This window comes from Coregonus lavaretus (genome assembly GCF_964263955.1).
Source record: "Coregonus lavaretus genome assembly, contig: HAP1_SCAFFOLD_833, whole genome shotgun sequence".
Taxonomy (NCBI): domain Eukaryota; kingdom Metazoa; phylum Chordata; class Actinopteri; order Salmoniformes; family Salmonidae; genus Coregonus; species Coregonus lavaretus.
This window is the reverse complement of record NW_028158266.1, coordinates 38698-63777: the sequence shown is the minus strand read 5'-3', so window position 1 is coordinate 63777 and position 25080 is coordinate 38698. Positions and strand designations below refer to the sequence as shown.

At 43.5% G+C, this 25080-nt stretch overlaps 1 protein-coding gene and 2 long non-coding RNA genes across 3 annotated transcripts in view; 2 read left to right on the top strand and 1 right to left on the bottom strand.

The window, feature by feature from the left end:
• Window positions 1-4126: 4126 nt before the first annotated feature.
• The window catches only part of LOC311124228 (transmembrane protein 144-like), a 46824-nt gene continuing 25870 nt past the window's right edge, over window positions 4127-25080 (bottom strand). The window contains exons 10-12 of the mRNA XM_084198410.1: window positions 11660-11757; window positions 10550-10603; window positions 4127-4658 (exon numbers count right to left, since the gene is read on the bottom strand). Coding sequence (XP_084054536.1) covers window positions 4575-4658; window positions 10550-10603; window positions 11660-11757 — 236 coding nt within the window. The 3' untranslated portion in view covers window positions 4127-4574. The remainder of the gene's footprint in view (window positions 4659-10549; window positions 10604-11659; window positions 11758-25080) is intronic.
• Window positions 6367-7117, top strand: LOC311124230. Its single transcript, XR_014612736.1, has 3 exons — window positions 6367-6431; window positions 6501-6699; window positions 7076-7117. It is a non-coding gene; the product is annotated as an uncharacterized lncRNA (long non-coding RNA).
• On the top strand, window positions 8182-8762 carry LOC311124229. Its single transcript, XR_014612735.1, has 4 exons — window positions 8182-8221; window positions 8302-8368; window positions 8481-8612; window positions 8646-8762. It is a non-coding gene; the product is annotated as an uncharacterized lncRNA (long non-coding RNA).

Below are 25080 nucleotides of genomic sequence, written 5' to 3'. Positions count from 1 at the left end.
TTATTTGAACAGTGAGACAGAATAACAACAAAATAATCCAGAAAAACACATGTCAAAAATGTTATAATTTGATTTGCATTTTAATCAGGGAAATAAGTATTTGACCCCTCTGCAAAACATGACTTAGTACTTGGTCAGACGTTTCTTGTAGTTGGCCACCAGGTTTGCACACATCTCAGGAGGGTTTTTGTCCCACTCCTCTTTGCAGATCTTCTCCAAGTCATTAAGGTTTCGAGGCTGACGTTTGGCAACTCGAACCTGCAGCTCCTTCCACAGATTTTCTATGGGATTAAGGTCTGGAGACTAGCTAGGCCACTCCAGGACCTTAATGTGCTTCTTCTTGAGCCACTCCTTTGTTGCCTTGGCAGTGTGTTTTGGGTCATTGTCATACTGGAATACCCATCCAAGACCCATTTTCAATGCCCTGGCTGAGGGAAGGAGGTTCTCACCCAAGATTTGACGGTACATGGCCCCATCCATCGTCCCTTTGATGCGGTGAAGTTGTCCTGTCCCCTTAGCAGAAAAACACCCCCAAAGCATAATGTTTCCGCCTCCATGTTTGACGGTGGGGATGGTGTTCTTGGGGTCATAGGCAGCATTCCTCCTCCTCCAAACACGGCGAGTTGAGTTGATGCCAAAGAGCACGATTTTGGTCTCATCTGACCACAACACTTTCAGCCAGTTCTCCTCTGAATCATTGGCAAACTTCAGACGGGCCTGTACAGTGGGGGAAAAAAGTATTTAGTCAGCCACCAATTGTGCAAGTTCTCCCACTTAAAAAGATGAGAGAGGCCTGTAATTTTCATCATAGGTACACGTCAACTATGACAAACAAATTGAGATTTTTTCTCCAGTAAATCACATTGTAGGATTTTTAATTAAATTTATTTGCAAATTATGGTGGAAAATAAGTATTTGTTCACCTACAAACAAGCAAGATTTCTGGCTCTCACAGACCTGTAACTTCTTCTTTAAGAGGCTCCTCTGTCCTCCACTCGTTACCTGTATTAATGGCACCTGTTTGAACTTGTTATCAGTATAAAAGACACCTGTCCACAACCTCAAACAGTCACACTCCAAACTCCACTATGGTCAAGACCAAAGAGCTGTCAAAGGACACCAGAAACAAAATTGTAGACCTGCACCAGGCTGGGAAGACTGCATCTGCAATAGGTAAGCAGCTTGGTTTGAAGAAATCAACTGTGGGAGCAATTATTAGGAAATGGAAGACATACAAGACCACTGATAATCTCCCTCGATCTGGGGCTCCACGCAAGATCTCACCCCGTGGGGTCAAAATGATCACCTAGTGAATGACCTGCAGAGAGCTGGGACCAAAGTAACAAAGCCTACCATCAGTAACACACTACGCCGCCAGGGACTCAAATCCTGCAGTGCCAGACGTGTCCTCCTGCTTAAGCCAGTACATGTCCAGGCCCGTCTGAAGTTTGGTAGAGTGCATTTGGATGATCCAGAAGAGGATTGGGAGAATGTCATATGGTCAGATGAAACCAAAATATAACTTTTTGGTAAAAACTCAACCATTAATACAGGTAACGAGTGGAGGACAGAGGAGCCTCTTAAAGAAGAAGTTACAGGTCTGTGAGAGCCAGAAATCTTGCTTGTTTGTAGGTGACCAAATACTTATTTTCCACCATAATTTGCAAATAAATTCATGACAAATCCTACAATGTGATTTTCTGGAGAAAAAAATTCTCAATTTGTCTGTCATAGTTGACGTGTACCTATGATGAAAATTACAGGCCTCTCATCTTTTTAAGTGGGAGAACTTGCACAATTGGTGGCTGTCTAAATACTTTTTTCCCCCCACTGTATATCTGAAAATATGTGGATTCGTTCATACCTGAATATAACGGCTTGGATCAGTCAGCATGTTGACACACACCCAAATACTGTATGTAAGCAGGGAAACATCTCATCCCAGATGTCTCCCAGGACTCGTACAGCAGCAGGGAGATGCAGGGAATCATCTCATCCCAGATGTCTCCCAGGACTCGTACAGCAGCAGGGAGATTTCGGAGGTCGGGATTGGATGCATGTAGAAACTGTCCCATTACAGAGAATATCCTAGCTCCATATATGAAATGAAGGACATGCATATCTGGAGCACGTCTACTCCTTATATCGAATGAAAGATTGACCCTTTTGGCCCAGTGCTGAAGCTACCTCCTTGGTGCTGGGCTGTGTGTTCTCTCGGGTACTCTGCCCAGTGCTGCAGCTACCTCATTGGTGCTGGGCTGTGTGTTCTCTCGGGTACTCTGCCCAGTGCTGCAGCTACCTCCTTGGTGCTGGGCTGTGTGTTCTCTCGGGTACTCTCCCCAGTGCTGCAGCTACCTCCTTGGTGCTGGGCTGTGTGTTCTCTCGGGTACTCTGCCCAGTGCTGCAGCTACCTCCTTGGTGCTGGGCTGTGTGTTCTCTCGGGTACTCTGCCCAGTGCTGCAGCTACCTCCTTGGTGCTGGGCTGTGTGTTCTCTCGGGTACTCTGGCCAGTGCTGCAGCTACCTCCTTGGTGCTGGGCTGTGTGTTCTCTCGGGTACTCTGGCCAGTGCTGCAGCTACCTCCTTGGTGCTGGGCTGTGTGTTCTCTCAGGTACTCTGCCCAGTGCTGCAGCTACCTCCTTGGTGCTGGGCTGTGTGTTCTCTCGGGTACTCTGCCCAGTGCTGCAGCTACCTCCTTGGTGCTGGGCTGTGTGTTCTCTCGGGTACTCTGCCCAGTGCTGCAGCTACCTCCTTGGTGCTGGGCTGTGTGTTCTCTCGGGTACTCTGCCCAGTGCTGCAGCTACCTCCTTGGTGCTGGGCTGTGTGTTCTCTCGGGTACTCTGCCCATTGCTGCAGCTACCTCCTTGGTGCTGGGCTGTGTGTTCTCTCGGGTACTCTGCCCAGTGCTGCAGCTACCTCCTTGGTGCTGGGCTGTGTGTTCTCTCGGGTACTCTGCCCAGTGCTGCAGCTACCTCCTTGGTGCTGGGCTGTGTGTTCTCTCGGGTACTCTGCCCAGTGCTGCAGCTACCTCCTTGGTGCTGGGCTATGGGTACTCTGCCCAGTGCTGCAGCTACCTCCTTGGTGCTGGGCTATGGGTACACTGCCCAGTGCTGCAGCTACCTCCTTGGTGCTGGGCTATGGGTACTCTGCCCAGTGCTGCAGCTACCTCCTTGGTGCTGGGCTATGGGTACTCTGCCCAGTGCTGCAGCTACCTCCTTGGTGCTGGGCTATGGGTACTCTGCCCAGTGCTGCAGCTACCTCCTTGGTGCTGGGCTATGGGTACTCTGCCCAGTGCTGCAGCTACCTCCTTGGTGCTGGGCTATGGGTACTCTGCCCAGTGCTGCAGCTACCTCCTTGGTGCTGGGCTATGGGTACTCTGCCCAGTGCTGCAGCTACCTCCTTGGTGCTGGGCTATGGGTACTCTGCCCAGTGCTGCAGCTACCTCCTTGGTGCTGGGCTATGGGTACTCTGCCCAGTGCTGCAGCTACCTCCTTGGTGCTGGGCTATGGGTACTCTGCCCAGTGCTGCAGCTACCTCCTTGGTGCTGGGCTATGGGTACTCTGCCCAGTGCTGCAGCTGAGTGAAGTCGCAGCAACACTGCCTGGCTGGGGGCTGTGTGCACTGAGTGAAGTGCTGAGTGAAACATTCATTTTTAAAAGCGCTATGCACAGACATAAAAGTTAGTCTAATTTACTTGAAATGAAAGTCTACTGAAGTGAGACTTTGTCCTTGTGTTTCTTGGCTATTTACATTGTTTTGTTCACAAGCTAGGTTGTTTTTCAATGTTTAGAGTTTCAACTGCCAGGGAAGAGAAGACGACACCACTACTGGTCAGACTCCATCTCACAGGCGCAAACATGACTGGAGTCGTTACCACGGTAATCTCCCGCCCTTAAAACGGGCGGCTGAATATTTTTGTCTCATCTGTGATATTTTGGTTAAAAGACTCAAAAATCAAATGAAATTAAACAATATACCACATTACTTCTTACTAGTAATACATTTATTGTTAAGGAAACATTACAAAGCATGATCACATTACAAATCTGCCACAGTGGCTGGTGGACCAAAAAGTTAGTTTCAGGCCCTGATTACATATCATCACATTAGATAACTCTACCCCTCTCCATCCACTGGCTGTATCATTACATTAGATAACTCTACAGTTAACCCTACCCCTCTCCATCCACTGGCTGTATCATTACATTAGATAACTCTACAGTTAACCCTACCCCTTTTCATCCACTGGCTGTATCATCACATATCATCACATTAGATAACTCCACAGTGGAAAAACAAACTTTATAAAAATGATCCCTTTGTCTATTTCCAAGAATTCATCTCAAATGATTTTATCAAAGATTCAAATATTACAGACTGAAATCCATTAGAGTCTAACTAGAAATTATTTCCATAGAAACTGGTTGAAAAGTGCATCAGTTAAGTTAAGACGGTTCCCTATTGGAGTCCAGTAAACATCTTCATCATCCCATCACCTTCCTCATCTTCACCATGGTTCCCTGAGTGTGTGTCTGGAGGAAAGTCATAACACCTTAGAGAAGGTGTGTTTGTGTGTTACACCTTAGAGAAGGCTGTCAGCAGGGCTCCAGCTAGAACCAATGAGAAGGCCATACCCAGGATGAGGAAGTTACACCAACCCTGAGGAGGAGAGAGGAGGGGTTATTTAGGCCCGAGGGGGTGTGGTATAATGGCTAAGGGCTGTTCTTAGACTGAGCCCTTAGCCGTGGCATATGGGCCATTAGTCTCTAACATGTTTCTATATGTCTCTCTAAAATGTTTCTATAGGTCTCTCTAACATGTTTCTATAGGTCTCTCTAAAATGTTTCTATAGGTCTCTCTAACATGTTTCTATAGGTCTCTCTAACATGTTTCTATAGGTCTCTTTAACATGTTTCTATAGGTCTCTCTAACATGTTTCTATAGGTCTCTAACATGTTTCTATAGGTCTCTAACATGTTTCTATAGGTCTCTTTAACATGTTTCTATAGGTCTCTCTAACATGTTTCTATAGGTCTCTCTAACATGTTTCTATAGGTCTCTATAGGTCTCTAACATGTTTCTATAGGTCTCTTACATGTTTCTATAGGTCTCTAACATGTTTCTATAGGTCTCTAACATGTTTCTATGGGTCTCTAACATGTTTCTATGGGTCTCTAACATGTTTCTATAGGTCTCTCTAACATGTTTCTATAGGTCTCTCTAACATGTTTCTATAGGTCTCTCTAACATGTTTCTATATGTCTCTCTAACATGTTTAGGTCTCTCTAACATGTTTCTATATGTCTCTCTAACATGTTTCTATAGGTCTCTAACATGTTTCTATAGGTCTCTCTAACATGTTTCTATAGGTCTCTCTAACATGTTTCTATAGGTCTCTAACATGTTTCTATAGGTCTCTAACATGTTTCTATAGGTCTCTAACATGTTTCTATAGGTCTCTCTAACATGTTTCTATAGGTCTCTCTAACATGTTTCTATAGGTCTCTAACATGTTTCTATAGGTCTCTCTAACATGTTTCTATAGGTCTCTCTAACATGTTTCTATAGGTCTCTATAGGTCTCTAACATGTTTCTAACATGTTTCTATAGGTCTCTAACATGTTTCTATAGGTCTCTAACATGTTTCTATAGGTCTCTAACACGTTTCTATAGGTCTCTCTAACATGTTTCTATAGGTCTCTCTAACATGTTTCTATAGGTCTCTCTAACATGTTTCTATAGGTCTCTCTAACATGTTTCTATAGGTCTCTCTAACATGTTTATATAGGTCTCTATAGGTCTCTAACATGTTTCTATAGGTCTCTAACATGTTTCTATAGGTCTCTAACATGTTTCTATAGGTCTCTAACATGTTTCTATAGGTCTCTCTAACATGTTTCTATAGGTCTCTCTAACATGTTTCTATAGGTCTCTCTAACATGTTTCTATAGGTCTCTCTAACATGTTTCTATAGGTCTCTAACATGTTTCTATAGGTCTCTCTAACATGTTTCTATAGGTCTCTCTAACATGTTTCTATAGGTCTCTAACATGTTTCTATAGGTCTCTAAAATGTTTCTATGGGTCTCTAACATGTTTCTATAGGTCTCTCTAACATGTTTCTATAGGTCTCTCTAACATGTTTCTATAGGTCTCTAACATGTTTCTATAGGTCTCTCTAACATGTTTCTATAGGTCTCTAACATGTTTCTATAGGTCTCTCTAACATGTTTCTATAGGTCTCTCTAACATGTTTCTATAGGTCTCTAACATGTTTCTATAGGTCTCTAACATGTTTCTATAGGTCTCTATAGGTCTCTAACATGTTTCTATTGGTCTCTATAGGTCTCTAACATGTTTCTATAGGTCTCTCTAACATGTTTCTATAGGTCTCTCTAACATGTTTCTATAGGTCTCTAACATGTTTCTATAGGTCTCTCTAACATGTTTCTATATGTCTCTCTAACATGTTTCTATAGGTATCTCTAACATGTTTCTATAGGTCTCTAACATGTTTCTATAGGTCTCTAACATGTTTCTATAGGTCTCTAACATGTTTCTATAGGTCTCTTTAACATGTTTCTATAGGTCTCTCTAACATGTTTCTATAGGTCTCTCTAACATGTTTCTATAGGTCTCTCTAACATGTTTCTATAGGTCTCTCTAACATGTTTCTATAGGTCTCTAACATGTTTCTATAGGTCTCTCTAACATGTTTCTATGGGTCTCTAACATGTTTCTATAGGTCTCTAACATGTTTCTATAGGTCTCTCTAACATGTTTCTATAGGTCTCTCTAACATGTTTCTATAGGTCTCTATAGGTCTCTAACATGTTTCTATAGGTCTCTCTAACATGTTTCTATAGGTCTCTCTAACATGTTTCTATAGGTCTCTCTAACATGTTTCTATAGGTCTCTCTAACATGTTTCTATAGGTCTCTCTAACATGTTTCTATAGGTCTCTCTAACATGTTTCTATAGGTCTCTCTAACATGTTTCAATAGGTCTCTATAGGTCTCTAACATGTTTCTATAGGTCTCTTACATGTTTCTATAGGTCTCTTACATGTTTCTATAGGTCTCTAACATGTTTCTATAGGTCTCTAACATGTTTCTATAGGTCTCTAACATGTTTCTATGGGTCTCTAACATGTTTCTATAGGTCTCTCTAACATGTTTCTATAGGTCTCTCTAACATGTTTCTATAGGTCTCTCTAACATGTTTCTATAGGTCTCTCTAACATGTTTCTATAGGTCTCTCTAACATGTTTCTATAGGTCTCTCTAACATGTTTCTATAGGTCTCTCTAACATGTTTCTATAGGTCTCTCTAACATGTTTCTATAGGTCTCTCTAACATGTTTCTATAGGTCTCTCTAACATGTTTCTATAGGTCTCTAACATGTTTCTATAGGTCTCTCTAACATGTTTCTATAGGTCTCTCTAACATGTTTCTATAGGTCTCTATAGGTCTCTAACATGTTTATATAGGTCTCTAACATGTTTCTATAGGTCTCTAACATGTTTCTATAGGTCTCTCTAACATGTTTCTATAGGTCTCTCTAACATGTTTCTATAGGTCTCTCTAACATGTTTCTATAGGTCTCTCTAACATGTTTCTATAGGTCTCTCTAACATGTTTCTATAGGTCTCTCTAACATGTTTCTATAGGTCTCTATAGGTCTCTAACATGTTTCTATAGGTCTCTAACATGTTTCTATAGGTCTCTAACATGTTTCTATGGGTCTCTAAAATGTTTCTATGGGTCTCTAACATGTTTCTATAGGTCTCTCTAACATGTTTCTATAGGTCTCTCTAACATGTTTCTATAGGTCTCTCTAACATGTTTCTATAGGTCTCTAACATGTTTCTATAGGTCTCTAACATGTTTCTATAGGTCTCTAACATGTTTCTATAGGTCTCTCTAACATGTTTCTATAGGTCTCTCTAACATGTTTCTATAGGTCTCTAACATGTTTCTATAGGTCTCTAACATGTTTCTATAGGTCTCTATAGGTCTCTAACATGTTTCTATTGGTCTCTATAGGTCTCTAACATGTTTCTATAGGTCTCTCTAACATGTTTCTATAGGTCTCTCTAACATGTTTCTATAGGTCTCTAACATGTTTCTATAGGTCTCTCTAACATGTTTCTATAGGTTTCTCTAACATGTTTCTATAGGTTTCTCTAACATGTTTCTATAGGTCTCTAACATGTTTCTATAGGTCTCTCTAACATGTTTCTAACATGTTTCTATAGGTCTCTCTAACATGTTTCTATAGGTCTCTCTAACATGTTTCTATAGGTCTCTCTAACATGTTTCTATAGGTCTCTCTAACATGTTTCTATAGGTCTCTAACATGTTTCTATAGGTCTCTATAGGTCTCTCTAACATGTTTCTATAGGTCTCTCTAACATGTTTCTATAAGTCTCTCTAACATGTTTCTATAGGTCTCTCTAACATGTTTCTATAGGTCTCTATAGGTCTCTAACATGTTTCTATAGGTCTCTAACATGTTTCTATAGGTCTCTAACATGTTTCTATAGGTCTCTCTAACATGTTTCTATAGGTCTCTCTAACATGTTTCTATAGGTCTCTCTAACATGTTTCTATAGGTCTCTATAGGTCTCTCTAACATGTTTCTATAGGTCTCTAACATGTTTCTATAGGTCTCTAACATGTTTCTATAGGTCTCTAACATGTTTCTATAGGTCTCTAACATGTTTCTATAGGTCTCTAACATGTTTCTATAGGTCTCTAACATGTTTCTATAGGTGTCTCTAACATGTTTCTATAGGTGTCTCTAACATGTTTCTATAGGTCTCTAACATGTTTCTATAGGTCTCTCTAACATGTTTCTATAGGTCTCTCTAACATGTTTCTATAGGTCTCTATAGGTCTCTAACATGTTTCTATAGGTCTCTCTAACATGTTTCTATAGGTCTCTCTAACATGTTTCTATAGGTCTCTCTAACATGTTTCTATAGGTCTCTCTAACATGTTTCTATAGGTCTCTCTAACATGTTTCTATAGGTCTCAAACATGTTTCTATAGGTCTCAAACATGTTTCTATAGGTCTCTAACATGTTTCTATAGGTCTCTAACATGTTTCTATAGGTCTCTCTAACATGTTTCTATAGGTCTCTAACATGTTTCTATAGGTCTCTCTAACATGTTTCTATAGGTCTCTCTAACATGTTTCTATAGGTCTCTCTAACATGTTTCTATAGGTCTCTATAGGTCTCTAACATGTTTCTATAGGTCTCTCTAACATGTTTCTATAGGTCTCTCTAACATGTTTCTATAGGTCTCTAACATGTTTCTATAGGTCTAACATGTTTCTATAGGTCTAACATGTTTCTATAGGTCTCTAACATGTTTCTATAGGTCTCTAACATGTTTCTATATGTTTGCTTTAACCCTTTGATGCGTACCAACAAACGGGTGTGATCGTTCTATAGTGGTCCCTGCAGAGTAAGCTCAAACCGGTGTGATTAGAACGCTTATTTAGAACGTCCAGTTTCTATTGACTGAACAGTCAGCGTTTGAGCTGGCAACATAGTTTTTTCCACAGAAACATTTTGCACAAACAGTCCTTACAACGTTATGTCCTGAATGTGACCAGTTTATTTTTGGATGCAATGTTCAGACATTCACAGAAGTGGCGACAGCATAACACAATCATCCGAACCGGAAAAATGTAGGCTACATTAGTCCTAGCGCAAACTGAGGAAAGATTAACCTAACACAAGCAGTCATATTTAGTTAGGTCATATTTAGTTAACTCTCGGCTGACAGAAACCATAATATGAATTAGTTAATAGAAATTACTATTTACAATTCATCATATCACGGGTGGGCTCACCATTGTTTGAAATAATTGGGTAGTTTGTGCATGCCGCCATGTTTTGTTTTGGGGTCAACCAAAGATAATAAGAGGAGACAAGATGAGTTTGGTCTGTTTGCAGTGTACATGTTGACGGGGGTGTGTCGTCTACCATCATTCACTTCCGGAAGTTTACTTGAAAGAAGAGTGAACCATCCCTCAACTCAATTTTGTTATAACATCTTTGGTCCGACAGACGTTTTCGTGACACCCAGAATGCATTGTATAATTCAGGAATGCATGATTTGTCACCAGTACTAGGGGCTGGTTCAGCAAAGCCTCAAACATAAATTGTCCGCAACAGTGAAATGGGCTACTTCTATGTGAATGAATGAGGAGGCGGAACACAACTCAATTCAAACAGTTGTTAGAAAATAAGTTGAAATATAGCCTATAGATAATTAGCAGGCAGCGTGTCTTGGTTCGAGGGCAGCGCGGGTTAACCCTCCTGTTGAGTAACAATCACATTTTGGAACAGCGAGTGCATTCTGACATCACACTCATAAAAAAAACTCATGCTGAGGCGACCGTTAGAGATATTTGGAAACTCACGCGTGAAAAAGGTTAATATGTTTCTATAAATTTGCTTTGGTAATATATATATATATATATATATGGTAACACTTTCCATGGCAAAAAATATGTTTTAATAGAATGGTCACCTACCTTAACCTCCTTAAAAACCACGACTCCCCAAAGTGCTGCAATCAGACCAGGACCCTACACACACACAGTTAATATAGTACTGCTGTATTAATATAGTACTGTAGTATTAATACAGTACTGCTGTAGTATTATTATAGTACTGCTGTATTAATATAGTACTGCTGTATTAATATAGTACTGTAGTATTATTATAGTACTGCTGTATTAATATAGTACTGCTGTATTAATATAGTACTGCTGTATTAATATAGTACTGCTGTATTAATATAGTACTGTAGTATTATTATAGTACTACCGTAGTACTGCTGTAGTATCAATATAGTACTGCTGCAGTATCAATATAGTACTGCTGTAGTATAAATATAGTACTGATGTAGTACTAATATGGTACTGCTGCAGTATTAATATAGTACTGATGTAGTCTTAATATAGTACTGCTGCAGTATTAACATAGTACTGCTGCAGTATTGATATAGTACTGCTGCAGTATTAATATAGTACTGCTGCAGTATTGATATAGTACTGCTGCAGTATTAATATAGTACTGCTGCAGTATTAATATAGTACTGCTGCAGTATTAATATAGTGCTGTAGTGTTATTATAGTACTACCGTAGTACTGCTGTAGTATTAATATAGTGATGTAGTATTATTATAGTACTACCGTAGTACTGCTGTAGAATCAATATAGTACTGCTGCAGTATTAATATAGTACTACCGTAGTATCAATATAGCAATGATGTAGTATTAATATAGTACTGCTGCAGTATTAATATAGTACTGATGTAGTATCAATATAGTACTGCTGCAGTATTAATATAGTACTGATGTAGTATTACTATAGTACTGCTGCAGTATTAATATAGTACTGATGTAGTATCAATATAGTACTGCTGCAGTATTAATATAGTACTGATGTAGTATTACTATAGTACTGCTGTAGTATCAATATAGTACTGCTGCAGTATTAATATAGTACTGCTGTAGTATTAATATAGTACTGCTGTAGTATTAATATAGTACTGCTGCAGTATTAATATAGTACTGCTGCAGTATTAATATAGTACTGCTGTAGTATTAATATAGTACTGCTGTAGTATTAATACTCACTGTGGTTATTATGGGGAAACTGACCACAGCACTCAGGTAGGTGTTGGCCAGAAACCAGCAGCAGGTAGCAACACCCCACATCACCCCAGAGACGAAGCCTGGAAGAACAAACAGACAGACAGACACAGTGTAAATAACCCTACAACCTAACCTAGCTCTAGTCTGGGAGTGGATGTGTTTACCAGGTAGTAGTTTCAAGTTTTAAGTCACAAGTACAGAATACCTTTGAAATGAAATACCTTTCTTGCAGCTTTAACCCCAACAATGCAGTATGTGTTTACCAGGTAGTATAACTCCAGGGTAGACTCTAGGTGTGGTAGTATAACTCCAGGGTAGACTCTAGGTGTGGTAGTATAACTCCAGGGTAGACTCTAGGTGTGGTAGTATAACTCCAGGGTAGACTCTAGGTGTTTACCAGGTAGTATAACTCCAGGGTAGACTCTAGGTGTGGTAGTATAACTCCAGGGTAGACTCTAGGTGTGGTAGTATAACTCCAGGGTAGACTCTAGGTGTGTACCAGGTAGTATAACTCCAGGGTAGACTCTAGGTGTGGTAGTATAACTCCAGGGTAGACTCTAGGTGTGGTAGTATAACTCCAGGGTAGACTCTAGGTGTTTACCAGGTAGTATAACTCCAGGGTAGACTCTAGGTGTTTACCAGGTAGTATAACTCCAGGGTAGACTCTAGGTGTGGTAGTATGACTCCAGGGTAGACTCTAGGTGTGGTAGTATGACTCCAGGGTAGACTCTAGGTGTGGTAGTATAACTCCAGGGTAGACTCTAGGTGTTTACCAGGTAGTATAACTCCAGGGTAGACTCTAGGTGTTTACCAGGTAGTATAACTCCAGGGTAGACTCTAGGTGTGGTAGTATAACTCCAGGGTAGACTCTAGGTGTTTACCAGGTAGTATAACTCCAGGGTAGACTCTAGGTGTTTACCAGGTAGTATAACTCCAGGGTAGACTCTAGGTGTGGTAGTATAACTCCAGGGTAGACTCTAGGTGTGGTAGTATAACTCCAGGGTAGACTCTAGGTGTGGTAGTATAACTCCAGGGTAGACTCTAGGTGTGGTAGTATAACTCCAGGGTAGACTCTAGGTGTGGTAGTATAACTCCAGGGTAGACTCTAGGTGTTTACCAGGTAGTATAACTCCAGGGTAGACTCTAGGTGTGGTAGTATAACTCCAGGGTAGACTCTAGGTGTGGTAGTATAACTCCAGGGTAGACTCTAGGTGTGGTAGTATAACTCCAGGGTAGACTCTAGGTGTTTACCAGGTAGTATAACTCCAGGGTAGACTCTAGGTGTGGTAGTATAACTCCAGGGTAGACTCTAGGTGTGTACCAGGTAGTATAACTCCAGGGTAGACTCTAGGTGTTTACCAGGTAGTATAACTCCAGGGTAGACTCTAGGTGTGGTAGTATGACTCCAGGGTAGACTCTAGGTGTTTACCAGGTAGTATAACTCCAGGGTAGACTCTAGGTGTGTACCAGGTAGTATAACTCCAGGGTAGACTCTAGGTGTGGTAGTATAACTCCAGGGTAGACTCTAGGTGTTTACCAGGTAGTATAACTCCAGGGTAGACTCTAGGTGTGGTAGTATAACTCCAGGGTAGACTCTAGGTGTGGTAGTATAACTCCAGGGTAGACTCTAGGTGTTTACCAGGTAGTATAACTCCAGGGTAGACTCTAGGTGTGGTAGTATAACTCCAGGGTAGACTCTAGGTGTTTACCAGGTAGTATAACTCCAGGGTAGACTCTAGGTGTGGTAGTATAACTCCAGGGTAGACTCTAGGTGTGGTAGTATAACTCCAGGGTAGACTCTAGGTGTGTACCAGGTAGTATAACTCCAGGGTAGACTCTAGGTGTGGTAGTATAACTCCAGGGTAGACTCTAGGTGTGGTAGTATAACTCCAGGGTAGACTCTAGGTGTGGTAGTATAACTCCAGGGTAGACTCTAGGTGTGGTAGTATAACTCCAGGGTAGACTCTAGGTGTTTACCAGGTAGTATAACTCCAGGGTAGACTCTAGGTGTGGTAGTATAACTCCAGGGTAGACTCTAGGTGTGGTAGTATAACTCCAGGGTAGACTCTAGGTGTTTACCAGGTAGTATAACTCCAGGGTAGACTCTAGGTGTGGTAGTATAACTCCAGGGTAGACTCTAGGTGTGGTAGTATGACTCCAGGGTAGACTCTAGGTGTGGTAGTATAACTCCAGGGTAGACTCTAGGTGTGGTAGTATAACTCCAGGGTAGACTCTAGGTGTGGTAGTATAACTCCAGGGTAGACTCTAGGTGTTTACCAGGTAGTATAACTCCAGGGTAGACTCTAGGTGTGGTAGTATAACTCCAGGGTAGACTCTAGGTGTGGTAGTATAACTCCAGGGTAGACTCTAGGTGTTTACCAGGTAGTATAACTCCAGGGTAGACTCTAGGTGTGGTAGTATAACTCCAGGGTAGACTCTAGGTGTGGTAGTATGACTCCAGGGTAGACTCTAGGTGTGGTAGTATAACTCCAGGGTAGACTCTAGGTGTGGTAGTATAACTCCAGGGTAGACTCTAGGTGTGGTAGTATAACTCCAGGGTAGACTCTAGGTGTGGTAGTATAACTCCAGGGTAGACTCTAGGTGTGGTAGTATAACTCCAGGGTAGACTCTAGGTGTGGTAGTATAACTCCAGGGTAGACTCTAGGTGTGGTAGTATAACTCCAGGGTAGACTCTAGGTGTGGTAGTATAACTCCAGGGTAGACTCTAGGTGTGGTAGTATAACTCCAGGGTAGACTCTAGGTGTGGTAGTATAACTCCAGGGTAGACTCTAGGTGTGGTAGTATAACTCCAGGGTAGACTCTAGGTGTGGTAGTATAACTCCAGGGTAGACTCTAGGTGTGGTAGTATAACTCCAGGGTAGACTCTAGGTGTGGTAGTATAACTCCAGGGTAGACTCTAGGTGTGGTAGTATAACTCCAGGGTAGACTCTAGGTGTGGTAGTATAACTCCAGGGTAGACTCTAGGTGTGGTAGTATAACTCCAGGGTAGACTCTAGGTGTGGTAGTATAACTCCAGGGTAGACTCTAGGTGTGGTAGTATAACTCCAGGGTAGACTCTAGGTGTTTACCAGGTAGTATAACTCCAGGGTAGACTCTAGGTGTGGTAGTATAACTCCAGGGTAGACTCTAGGTGTGGTAGTATAACTCCAGGGTAGACTCTAGGTGTTTACCAGGTAGTATAACTCCAGGGTAGACTCTAGGTGTGGTAGTATAACTCCAGGGTAGACTCTAGGTGTGGTAGTATAACTCCAGGGTAGACTCTAGGTGTGGTAGTATAACTCCAGGGTAGACTCTAGGTGTGGTAGTATAACTCCAGGGTAGACTCTAGGTGTTTACCAGGTAGTATAACTCCAGGGTAGACTCTAGGTGTGGTAGTATAACTCCAGGGTAGACTCTAGGTGTGGTAGTATAACTCTAGGGTAGACTCTAGGTGTGGTAGTATAACTCCAGGGTAGACTCTAGGTGTGGTAGTATAACTCCAGGGTAGACTCTAGGTGTGGTAGTATAACTCCAGGGTAGACTCTAGGTGTTTACCAGGTAGTATAACTCCAGGGTAGACTCTAGGTGTGGTAGTATAACTCCAGGGTAGACTCTAGGTGTGGTAGTATAACTCCAGGGTAGACTCTAGGTGTGGTAGTATAACTCCAGGGTAGACTCTAGGTGTTTACCAGGTAGTATAACTCCAGGGTAGACTCTAGGTGTGGTAGTATAACTCCAGGGTAGACTCTAGGTGTGGTAGTATAACTCCAGGGTAGACTCTAGGTGTGGTAGTATAACTCCAGGGTAGACTCTAGGTGTTTACCAGGTAGTATAACTCCAGGGTAGACTCTAGGTGTGGTAGTATAACTCCAGGGTAGACTCTAGGTGTGGTAGTATAACTCCAGGGTAGACTCTAGGTGTGGTAGTATAACTCCAGGGTAGACTCTAGGTGTGGTAGTATAACTCCAGGGTAGACTCTAGGTGTGGTAGTATAACTCCAGGGTAGACTCTAGGTGTTTACCAGGTAGTATAACTCCAGGGTAGACTCTAGGTGTGGTAGTATAACTCCAGGGTAGACTCTAGGTGTGGTAGTATAACTCCAGGGTAGACTCTAGGTGTTTACCAGGTAGTATAACTCCAGGGTAGACTCTAGGTGTTTACCAGGTAGTATAACTCCAGGGTAGACTCTAGGTGTGGTAGTATAACTCCAGGGTAGACTCTAGGTGTGGTAGTATAACTCCAGGGTAGACTCTAGGTGTGGTAGTATAACTCCAGGGTAGACTCTAGGTGTGGTAGTATGACTCCAGGGTAGACTCTAGGTGTGGTAGTATAACTCCAGGGTAGACTCTAGGTGTGGTAGTATGACTCCAGGGTAAACTCTAGGTGTTTACCAGGTAGTATAACTCCAGGGTAGACTCTAGGTGTGTACCAGGTAGTATAACTCCAGGGTAGACTCTAGGTGTTTACCAGGTAGTATAACTCCAGGGTAGACTCTAGGTGTGGTAGTATAACTCCAGGGTAGACTCTAGGTGTTTACCAGGTAGTATGACTCCAGGGTAGACTCTAGGTGTGGTAGTATGACTCCAGGGTAGACTCTAGGTGTTTACCAGGTAGTATAACTCCAGGGTAGACTCTAGGTGTGGTAGTATAACTCCAGGGTAGACTCTAGGTGTTTACCAGGTAGTATAACTCCAGGGTAGACTCTAGGTGTGGTAGTATAACTCCAGGGTAGACTCTAGGTGTGGTAGTATAACTCCAGGGTAGACTCTAGGTGTGGTAGTATAACTCCAGGGTAGACTCTAGGTGTGGTAGTATAACTCCAGGGTAGACTCTAGGTGTGGTAGTATAACTCCAGGGTAGACTCTAGGTGTGGTAGTATAACTCCAGGGTAGACTCTAGGTGTGGTAGTATAACTCCAGGGTAGACTCTAGGTGTGGTAGTATAACTCCAGGGTAGACTCTAGGTGTGGTAGTATAACTCCAGGGTAGACTCTAGGTGTTTACCAGGTAGTATAACTCCAGGGTAGACTCTAGGTGTTTACCAGGTAGTATAACTCCAGGGTAGACTCTAGGTGTGGTAGTATAACTCCAGGGTAGACTCTAGGTGTTTACCAGGTAGTATAACTCCAGGGTAGACTCTAGGTGTTTACCAGGTAGTATAACTCCAGGGTAGACTCTAGGTGTGGTAGTATAACTCCAGGGTAGACTCTAGGTGTGGTAGTATAACTCCAGGGTAGACTCTAGGTGTTTACCAGGTAGTATAACTCCAGGGTAGACTCTAGGTGTTTACCAGGTAGTATATCTCCAGGGTAGACTCTAGGTGTGGTAGTATGACTCCAGGGTAGACTCTAGGTGTGGTAGTATAACTCCAGGGTAGACTCTAGGTGTTTACCAGGTAGTATAACTCCAGGGTAGACTCTAGGTGTGGTAGTATAACTCCAGGGTAGACTCTAGGTGTTTACCAGGTAGTATAACTCCAGGGTAGACTCTAGGTGTGGTAGTATAACTCCAGGGTAGACTCTAGGTGTGGTAGTATAACTCCAGGGTAGATTCTAGGTTTGTTTACCAGGTAGTATAACTCCAGGGTAGACTCTAGGTGTTTACCAGGTAGTATAACTCCAGGGTAGACTCTAGGTGTGGTAGTATGACTCCAGGGTAGACTCTAGGTGTGGTAGTATAACTCCAGGGTAGACTCTAGGTGTGGTAGTATAACTCCAGGGTAGACTCTAGGTGTGGTAGTATAACTCCAGGGTAGACTCTAGGTGTGGTAGTATAACTCCAGGGTAGACTCTAGGTGTTTACCAGGTAGTATAACTCCAGGGTAGACTCTAGGTGTTTACCAGGTAGTATAACTCCAGGGTAGACTCTAGGTGTGGTAGTATAACTCCAGGGTAGACTCTAGGTGTTTACCAGGTAGTATAACTCCAGGGTAGACTCTAGGTGTGGTAGTATAACTCCAGGGTAGACTCTAGGTGTGGTAGTATAACTCCAGGGTAGACTATAGGTGTGGTAGTATAACTCCAGGGTAGACTCTAGGTGTTTACCAGGTAGTATAACTCCAGGGTAGACTCTAGGTGTGGTAGTATAACTCCAGGGTAGACTCTAGATGTGGTAGTATAACTCCAGGGTAGACTCTAGGTGTGGTAGTATAACTCCAGGGTAGACTCTAGGTGTTTACCAGGTAGTATAACTCCAGGGTAGACTCTAGGTGTGGTAGTATAACTCCAGGGTAGACTCTAGGTGTGGTAGTATAACTCCAGGGTAGACTCTAGGTGTGGTAGTATAACTCCAGGGTAGACTCTAGGTGTGGTAGTATAACTCCAGGGTAGACTCTAGGTGTGGTAGTATAACTCCAGGGTAGACTCTAGGTGTTTACCAGGTAGTATAACTCCAGGGTAGACTCTAGGTGTTTACCAGGTAGTATAACTCCAGGGTAGACTCTAGGTGTGGTAGTATAACTCCAGGGTAGACTCTAGGTGTGGTAGTATAACTCCAGGGTAGACTCTAGGTGTTTACCAGGTAGTATAACTCCAGGGTAGACTCTAGGTGTTTACCAGGTAGTATAACTCCAGGGTAGACTCTAGGTGTGGTAGTATAACTCCAGGGTAGACTCTAGGTGTGGTAGTATGACTCCAGGGTAGACTCTAGGTGTGGTAGTATAACTCCAGGGTAGACTCTAGGTGTGGTAGTATAACTCCAGGGTAGACTCTAGGTGTGGTAGTATAACTCCAGGGTAGACTCTAGGTGTGGTAGTATGACTCCAGGGTAGACTCTAGGTGTGGTAGTATAACTCCAGGGTAGACTCTAGGTGTGGTAGTATAACTCCAGGGTAGACTCTAGGTGTGGTAGTATAACTCCAGGGTAGACTCTAGGTGTGGTAGTATAACTCCAGGGTAGACTCTAGGTGTTTACCAGGTAGTATAACTCCAGGGTAGACTCTAGGTGTGGTAGTATAACTCCAGGGTAGACTCTAGGTGTGGTAGTATAACTCCAGGGTAGACTCTAGGTGTGGTAGTATAACTCCAGGGTAGACTCTAGGTGTTTACCAGGTAGTATAACTCCAGGGTAGACTCTAGGTGTTTACCAGGTAGTATAACTCCAGGGTAGACTCTAGGTGTGGTAGTATAACTCCAGGGTAGACTCTAGGTGTGGTAGTATAACTCCAGGGTAGACTCTAGGTGTGGTAGTATAACTCCAGGGTAGACTCTAGGTGTGGTAGTATAACTCCAGGGTAGACTCTAGGTGTGGTAGTATAACTCCAGGGTAGACTCTAGGTGTGGTAGTATAACTCCAGGGTAGACTCTAGGTGTGGTAGTATAACTCCAGGGTAGACTCTAGGTGTGGTAGTATAACTCCAGGGAAGACTCTAGGTGTTTACCAGGTAGTATAACTCCAGGGTAGACTCTAGGTGTTTACCAGGTAGTATAACTCCAGGGTAGACTCTAGGTGTGGTAGTATAACTCCAGGGTAGACTCTAGGTGTGGTAGTATGACTCCAGGGTAGACTCTAGGTGTGGTAGTATAACTCCAGGGTAGACTCTAGGTGTGGTAGTATAACTCCAGGGTAGACTCTAGGTGTGGTAGTATAACTCCAGGGTAGACTCTAGGTGTGTACCAGGTAGTATAACTCCAGGGTAGACTCTAGGTGTGGTAGTATAACTCCAGGGTAGACTCTAGGTGTGGTAGTATAACTCCAGGGTAGACTCTAGGTGTGGTAGTATAACTCCAGGGTAGACTCTAGGTGTGGTAGTATAACTCCAGGGTAGACTCTAGGTGTGGTAGTATAACTCCAGGGTAGACTCTAGGTGTTTACCAGGTAGTATAACTCCAGGGTAGACTCTAGGTGTGGTAGTATAACTCCAGGGTAGACTCTAGGTGTGGTAGTATAACTCCAGGGTAGACTCTAGGTGTGGTAGTATAACTCCAGGGTAGACTCTAGGTGTGGTAGTATAACTCCAGGGTAGACTCTAGGTGTGGTAGTATAACTCCAGGGTAGACTCTAGGTGTGGTAGTATAACTCCAGGGTAGACTCTAGGTGTGGTAGTATAACTCCAGGGAAGACTCTAGGTGTTTACCAGGTAGTATAACTCCAGGGTAGACTCTAGGTGTTTACCAGGTAGTATAACTCCAGGGTAGACTCTAGGTGTGGTAGTATAACTCCAGGGTAGACTCTAGGTGTGGTAGTATGACTCCAGGGTAGACTCTAGGTGTGGTAGTATAACTCCAGGGTAGACTCTAGGTGTGGTAGTATAACTCCAGGGTAGACTCTAGGTGTGGTAGTATAACTCCAGGGTAGACTCTAGGTGTGTACCAGGTAGTATAACTCCAGGGTAGACTCTAGGTGTGGTAGTATAACTCCAGGGTAGACTCTAGGTGTGGTAGTATAACTCCAGGGTAGACTCTAGGTGTGGTAGTATAACTCCAGGGTAGACTCTAGGTGTGGTAGTATAACTCCAGGGTAGACTCTAGGTGTGGTAGTATAACTCCAGGGTAGACTCTAGGTGTTTACCAGGTAGTATAACTCCAGGGTAGACTCTAGGTGTGGTAGTATAACTCCAGGGTAGACTCTAGGTGTGGTAGTATAACTCCAGGGTAGACTCTAGGTGTGGTAGTATAACTCCAGGGTAGACTCTAGGTGTGGTAGTATAACTCCAGGGTAGACTCTAGGTGTGGTAGTATAACTCCAGGGTAGACTCTAGGTGTGGTAGTATAACTCCAGGGTAGACTCTAGGTGTGGTAGTATAACTCCAGGGTAGACTCTAGGTGTGGTAGTATAACTCCAGGGTAGACTCTAGGTGTGGTAGTATAACTCCAGGGTAGACTCTAGGTGTGGTAGTATAACTCCAGGGTAGACTCTAGGTGTTTACCAGGTAGTATAACTCCAGGGTAGACTCTAGGTGTGGTAGTATAACTCCAGGGTAGACTCTAGGTGTGGTAGTATAACTCCAGGGTAGACTCTAGGTGTGGTAGTATAACTCCAGGGTAGACTCTAGGTGTGGTAGTATAACTCCAGGGTAGACTCTAGGTGTGGTAGTATAACTCCAGGGTAGACTCTAGGTGTGGTAGTATAACTCCAGGGTAGACTCTAGGTGTGGTAGTATAACTCCAGGGTAGACTCTAGGTGTGGTAGTATAACTCCAGGGTAGACTCTAGGTGTGGTAGTATAACTCCAGGGTAGACTCTAGGTGTGGTAGTATAACTCCAGGGTAGACTCTAGGTGTGTACCAGGTAGTATAACTCCAGGGTAGACTCTAGGTGTGGTAGTATAACTCCAGGGTAGACTCTAGGTGTGGTAGTATAACTCCAGGGTAGACTCTAGGTGTGGTAGTATAACTCCAGGGTAGACTCTAGGTGTGTACCAGGTAGTATAACTCCAGGGTAGACTCTAGGTGTGGTAGTATAACTCCAGGGTAGACTCTAGGTGTGGTAGTATAACTCCAGGGTAGACTCTAGGTGTGGTAGTATAACTCCAGGGTAGACTCTAGGTGTGGTAGTATAACTCCAGGGTAGACTCTAGGTGTGGTAGTATAACTCCAGGGTAGACTCTAGGTGTTGTAGTATAACTCCAGGGTAGACTCTAGGTGTGGTAGTATAACTCCAGGGTAGACTCTAGGTGTGGTAGTATAACTCCAGGGTAGACTCTAGGTGTGGTAGTATAACTCCAGGGTAGACTCTAGGTGTGGTAGTATAACTCCAGGGTAGACTCTAGGTGTGGTAGTATAACTCCAGGGTAGACTCTAGGTGTGGTAGTATAACTCCAGGGTAGACTCTAGGTGTGGTAGTATAACTCCAGGGTAGACTCTAGGTGTGGTAGTATAACTCCAGGGTAGACTCTAGGTGTGGTAGTATAACTCCAGGGTAGACTCTAGGTGTGGTAGTATAACTCCAGGGTAGACTCTAGGTGTGGTAGTATAACTCCAGGGTAGACTCTAGGTGTTTACCAGGTAGTATAACTCCAGGGTAGACTCTAGGTGTGGTAGTATAACTCCAGGGTAGACTCTAGGTGTGGTAGTATAACTCCAGGGTAGACTCTAGGTGTGGTAGTATAACTCCAGGGTAGACTCTAGGTGTTTACCAGGTAGTATAACTCCAGGGTAGACTCTAGGTGTGGTAGTATAACTCCAGGGTAGACTCTAGGTGTGGTAGTATAACTCCAGGGTAGACTCTAGGTGTGGTAGTATAACTCCAGGGTAGACTCTAGGTGTGGTAGTATAACTCCAGGGTAGACTCTAGGTGTGGTAGTATAACTCCAGGGTAGACTCTAGGTGTGGTAGTATAACTCCAGGGTAGACTCTAGGTGTGGTAGTATAACTCCAGGGTAGACTCTAGGTGTGTACCAGGTAGTATAACTCCAGGGTAGACTCTAGGTGTGGTAGTATAACTCCAGGGTAGACTCTAGGTGTGGTAGTATAACTCCAGGGTAGACTCTAGGTGTGGTAGTATAACTCCAGGGTAGACTCTAGGTGTGTACCAGGTAGTATAACTCCAGGGTAGACTCTAGGTGTGGTAGTATAACTCCAGGGTAGACTCTAGGTGTGGTAGTATAACTCCAGGGTAGACTATAGGTGTGTACCAGGTAGTATAACTCCAGGGTAGACTCTAGGTGTGGTAGTATAACTCCAGGGTAGACTCTAGGTGTGGTAGTATAACTCCAGGGTAGACTCTAGGTGTGGTAGTATAACTCCAGGGTAGACTCTAGGTGTGGTAGTATAACTCCAGGGTAGACTCTAGGTGTTTACCAGGTAGTATAACTCCAGGGTAGACTCTAGGTGTGGTAGTATAACTCCAGGGTAGACTCTAGGTGTGGTAGTATAACTCCAGGGAAGACTCTAGGTGTTTACCAGGTAGTATAACTCCAGGGTAGACTCTAGGTGTTTACCAGGTAGTATAACTCCAGGGTAGACTCTAGGTGTGGTAGTATAACTCCAGGGTAGACTCTAGGTGTGGTAGTATAACTCCAGGGTAGACTCTAGGTGTGGTAGTATAACTCCAGGGTAGACTCTAGGTGTGGTAGTATAACTCCAGGGTAGACTCTAGGTGTGGTAGTATGACTCCAGGGTAGACTCTAGGTGTGGTAGTATAACTCCAGGGTAGACTCTAGGTGTGGTAGTATAACTCCAGGGTAGACTCTAGGTGTGGTAGTATAACTCCAGGGTAGACTCTAGGTGTGGTAGTATAACTCCAGGGTAGACTCTAGGTGTGGTAGTATAACTCCAGGGTAGACTCTAGGTGTGTACCAGGCAGTATAACTCCAGGGTAGACTCTAGGTGTGGTAGTATAACTCCAGGGTAGACTCTAGGTGTGGTAGTATAACTCCAGGGTAGACTCTAGGTGTGTACCAGGTAGTATAACTCCAGGGTAGACTCTAGGTGTGGTAGTATAACTCCAGGGTAGACTCTAGGTGTTTACCAGGTAGTATAACTCCAGGGTAGACTCTAGGTGTTTACCAGGTAGTATAACTCCAGGGTAGACTCTAGGTGTGGTAGTATAACTCCAGGGTAGACTCTAGGTGTGGTAGTATAACTCCAGGGTAGACTCTAGGTGTGGTAGTATAACTCCAGGGTAGACTCTAGGTGTTTACCAGGTAGTATAACTCCAGGGTAGACTCTAGGTGTGTTTACCAGGTAGTATAACTCCAGGGTAGACTCTAGGTGTGGTAGTATAACTCCAGGGTAGACTCTAGGTGTTTACCAGGTAGTATAACTCCAGGGTAGACTCTAGGTGTGGTAGTATAACTCCAGGGTAGACTCTAGGTGTGGTAGTATAACTCCAGGGTAGACTCTAGGTGTGTACCAGGTAGTATAACTCCAGGGTAGACTCTAGGTGTGGTAGTATAACTCCAGGGTAGACTCTAGGTGTGGTAGTATGACTCCAGGGTAGACTCTAGGTGTGGTAGTATAACTCCAGGGTAGACTCTAGGTGTGGTAGTATAACTCCAGGGTAGACTCTAGGTGTGGTAGTATAACTCCAGGGTAGACTCTAGGTGTGGTAGTATAACTCCAGGGTAGACTCTAGGTGTGGTAGTATAACTCCAGGGTAGACTCTAGGTGTGGTAGTATAACTCCAGGGTAGACTCTAGGTGTGGTAGTATAACTCCAGGGTAGACTCTAGGTGTGGTAGTATAACTCCAGGGTAGACTCTAGGTGTGGTAGTATAACTCCAGGGTAGACTCTAGGTGTGGTAGTATAACTCCAGGGTAGACTCTAGGTGTGGTAGTATAACTCCAGGGTAGACTCTAGGTGTGGTAGTATAACTCCAGGGTAGACTCTAGGTGTGGTAGTATAACTCCAGGGTAGACTCTAGGTGTTTACCAGGTAGTATAACTCCAGGGTAGACTCTAGGTGTGGTAGTATAACTCCAGGGTAGACTCTAGGTGTTTACCAGGTAGTATAACTCCAGGGTAGACTCTAGGTGTGGTAGTATAACTCCAGGGTAGACTCTAGGTGTTTACCAGGTAGTATAACTCTAGGGTAGACTCTAGGTGTGGTAGTATAACTCCAGGGTAGACTCTAGGTGTGGTAGTATAACTCCAGGGTAGACTCTAGGTGTGGTAGTATGACTCCAGGGTAGACTCTAGGTGTGGTAGTATAACTCCAGGGTAGACTCTAGGTGTGGTAGTATAACTCCAGGGAAGACTCTAGGTGTTTACCAGGTAGTATAACTCCAGGGTAGACTCTAGGTGTGTACCAGGTAGTATAACTCCAGGGTAGACTCTAGGTGTGGTAGTATAACTCCAGGGTAGACTCTAGGTGTGGTAGTATAACTCCAGGGAAGACTCTAGGTGTTTACCAGGTAGTATAACTCCAGGGTAGACTCTAGGTGTGTACCAGGTAGTATAACTCCAGGGTAGACTCTAGGTGTGGTAGTATAACTCCAGGGTAGACTCTAGGTGTGGTAGTATAACTCCAGGGTAGACACTAGGTGTGGTAGTATAACTCCAGGGTAGACTCTAGGTGTGGTAGTATAACTCCAGGGTAGACTCTAGGTGTGGTAGTATAACTCCAGGGTAGACTCTAGGTGTGGTAGTATAACTCCAGGATAGACTCTAGGTGTTCACCAGGTAGTATAACTCCAGGGTAGACTCTAGGTGTGGTAGTATAACTCCAGGGTAGACTCTAGGTGTTCACCAGGTAGTATAACTCCAGGGTAGACTCTAGGTGTGGTAGTATAACTCCAGGGTAGACTCTAGGTGTGGTAGTATAACTCCAGGGTAGACTCTAGGTGTTTACCAGGTAGTATAACTCCAGGGTAGACTCTAGGTGTGGTAGTATAACTCCAGGGTAGACTCTAGGTGTGGTAGTATGACTCCAGGGTAGACTCTAGGTGTGGTAGTATGACTCCAGGGTAGACTCTAGGTGTGGTAGTATAACTCCAGGGTAGACTCTAGGTGTGGTAGTATAACTCC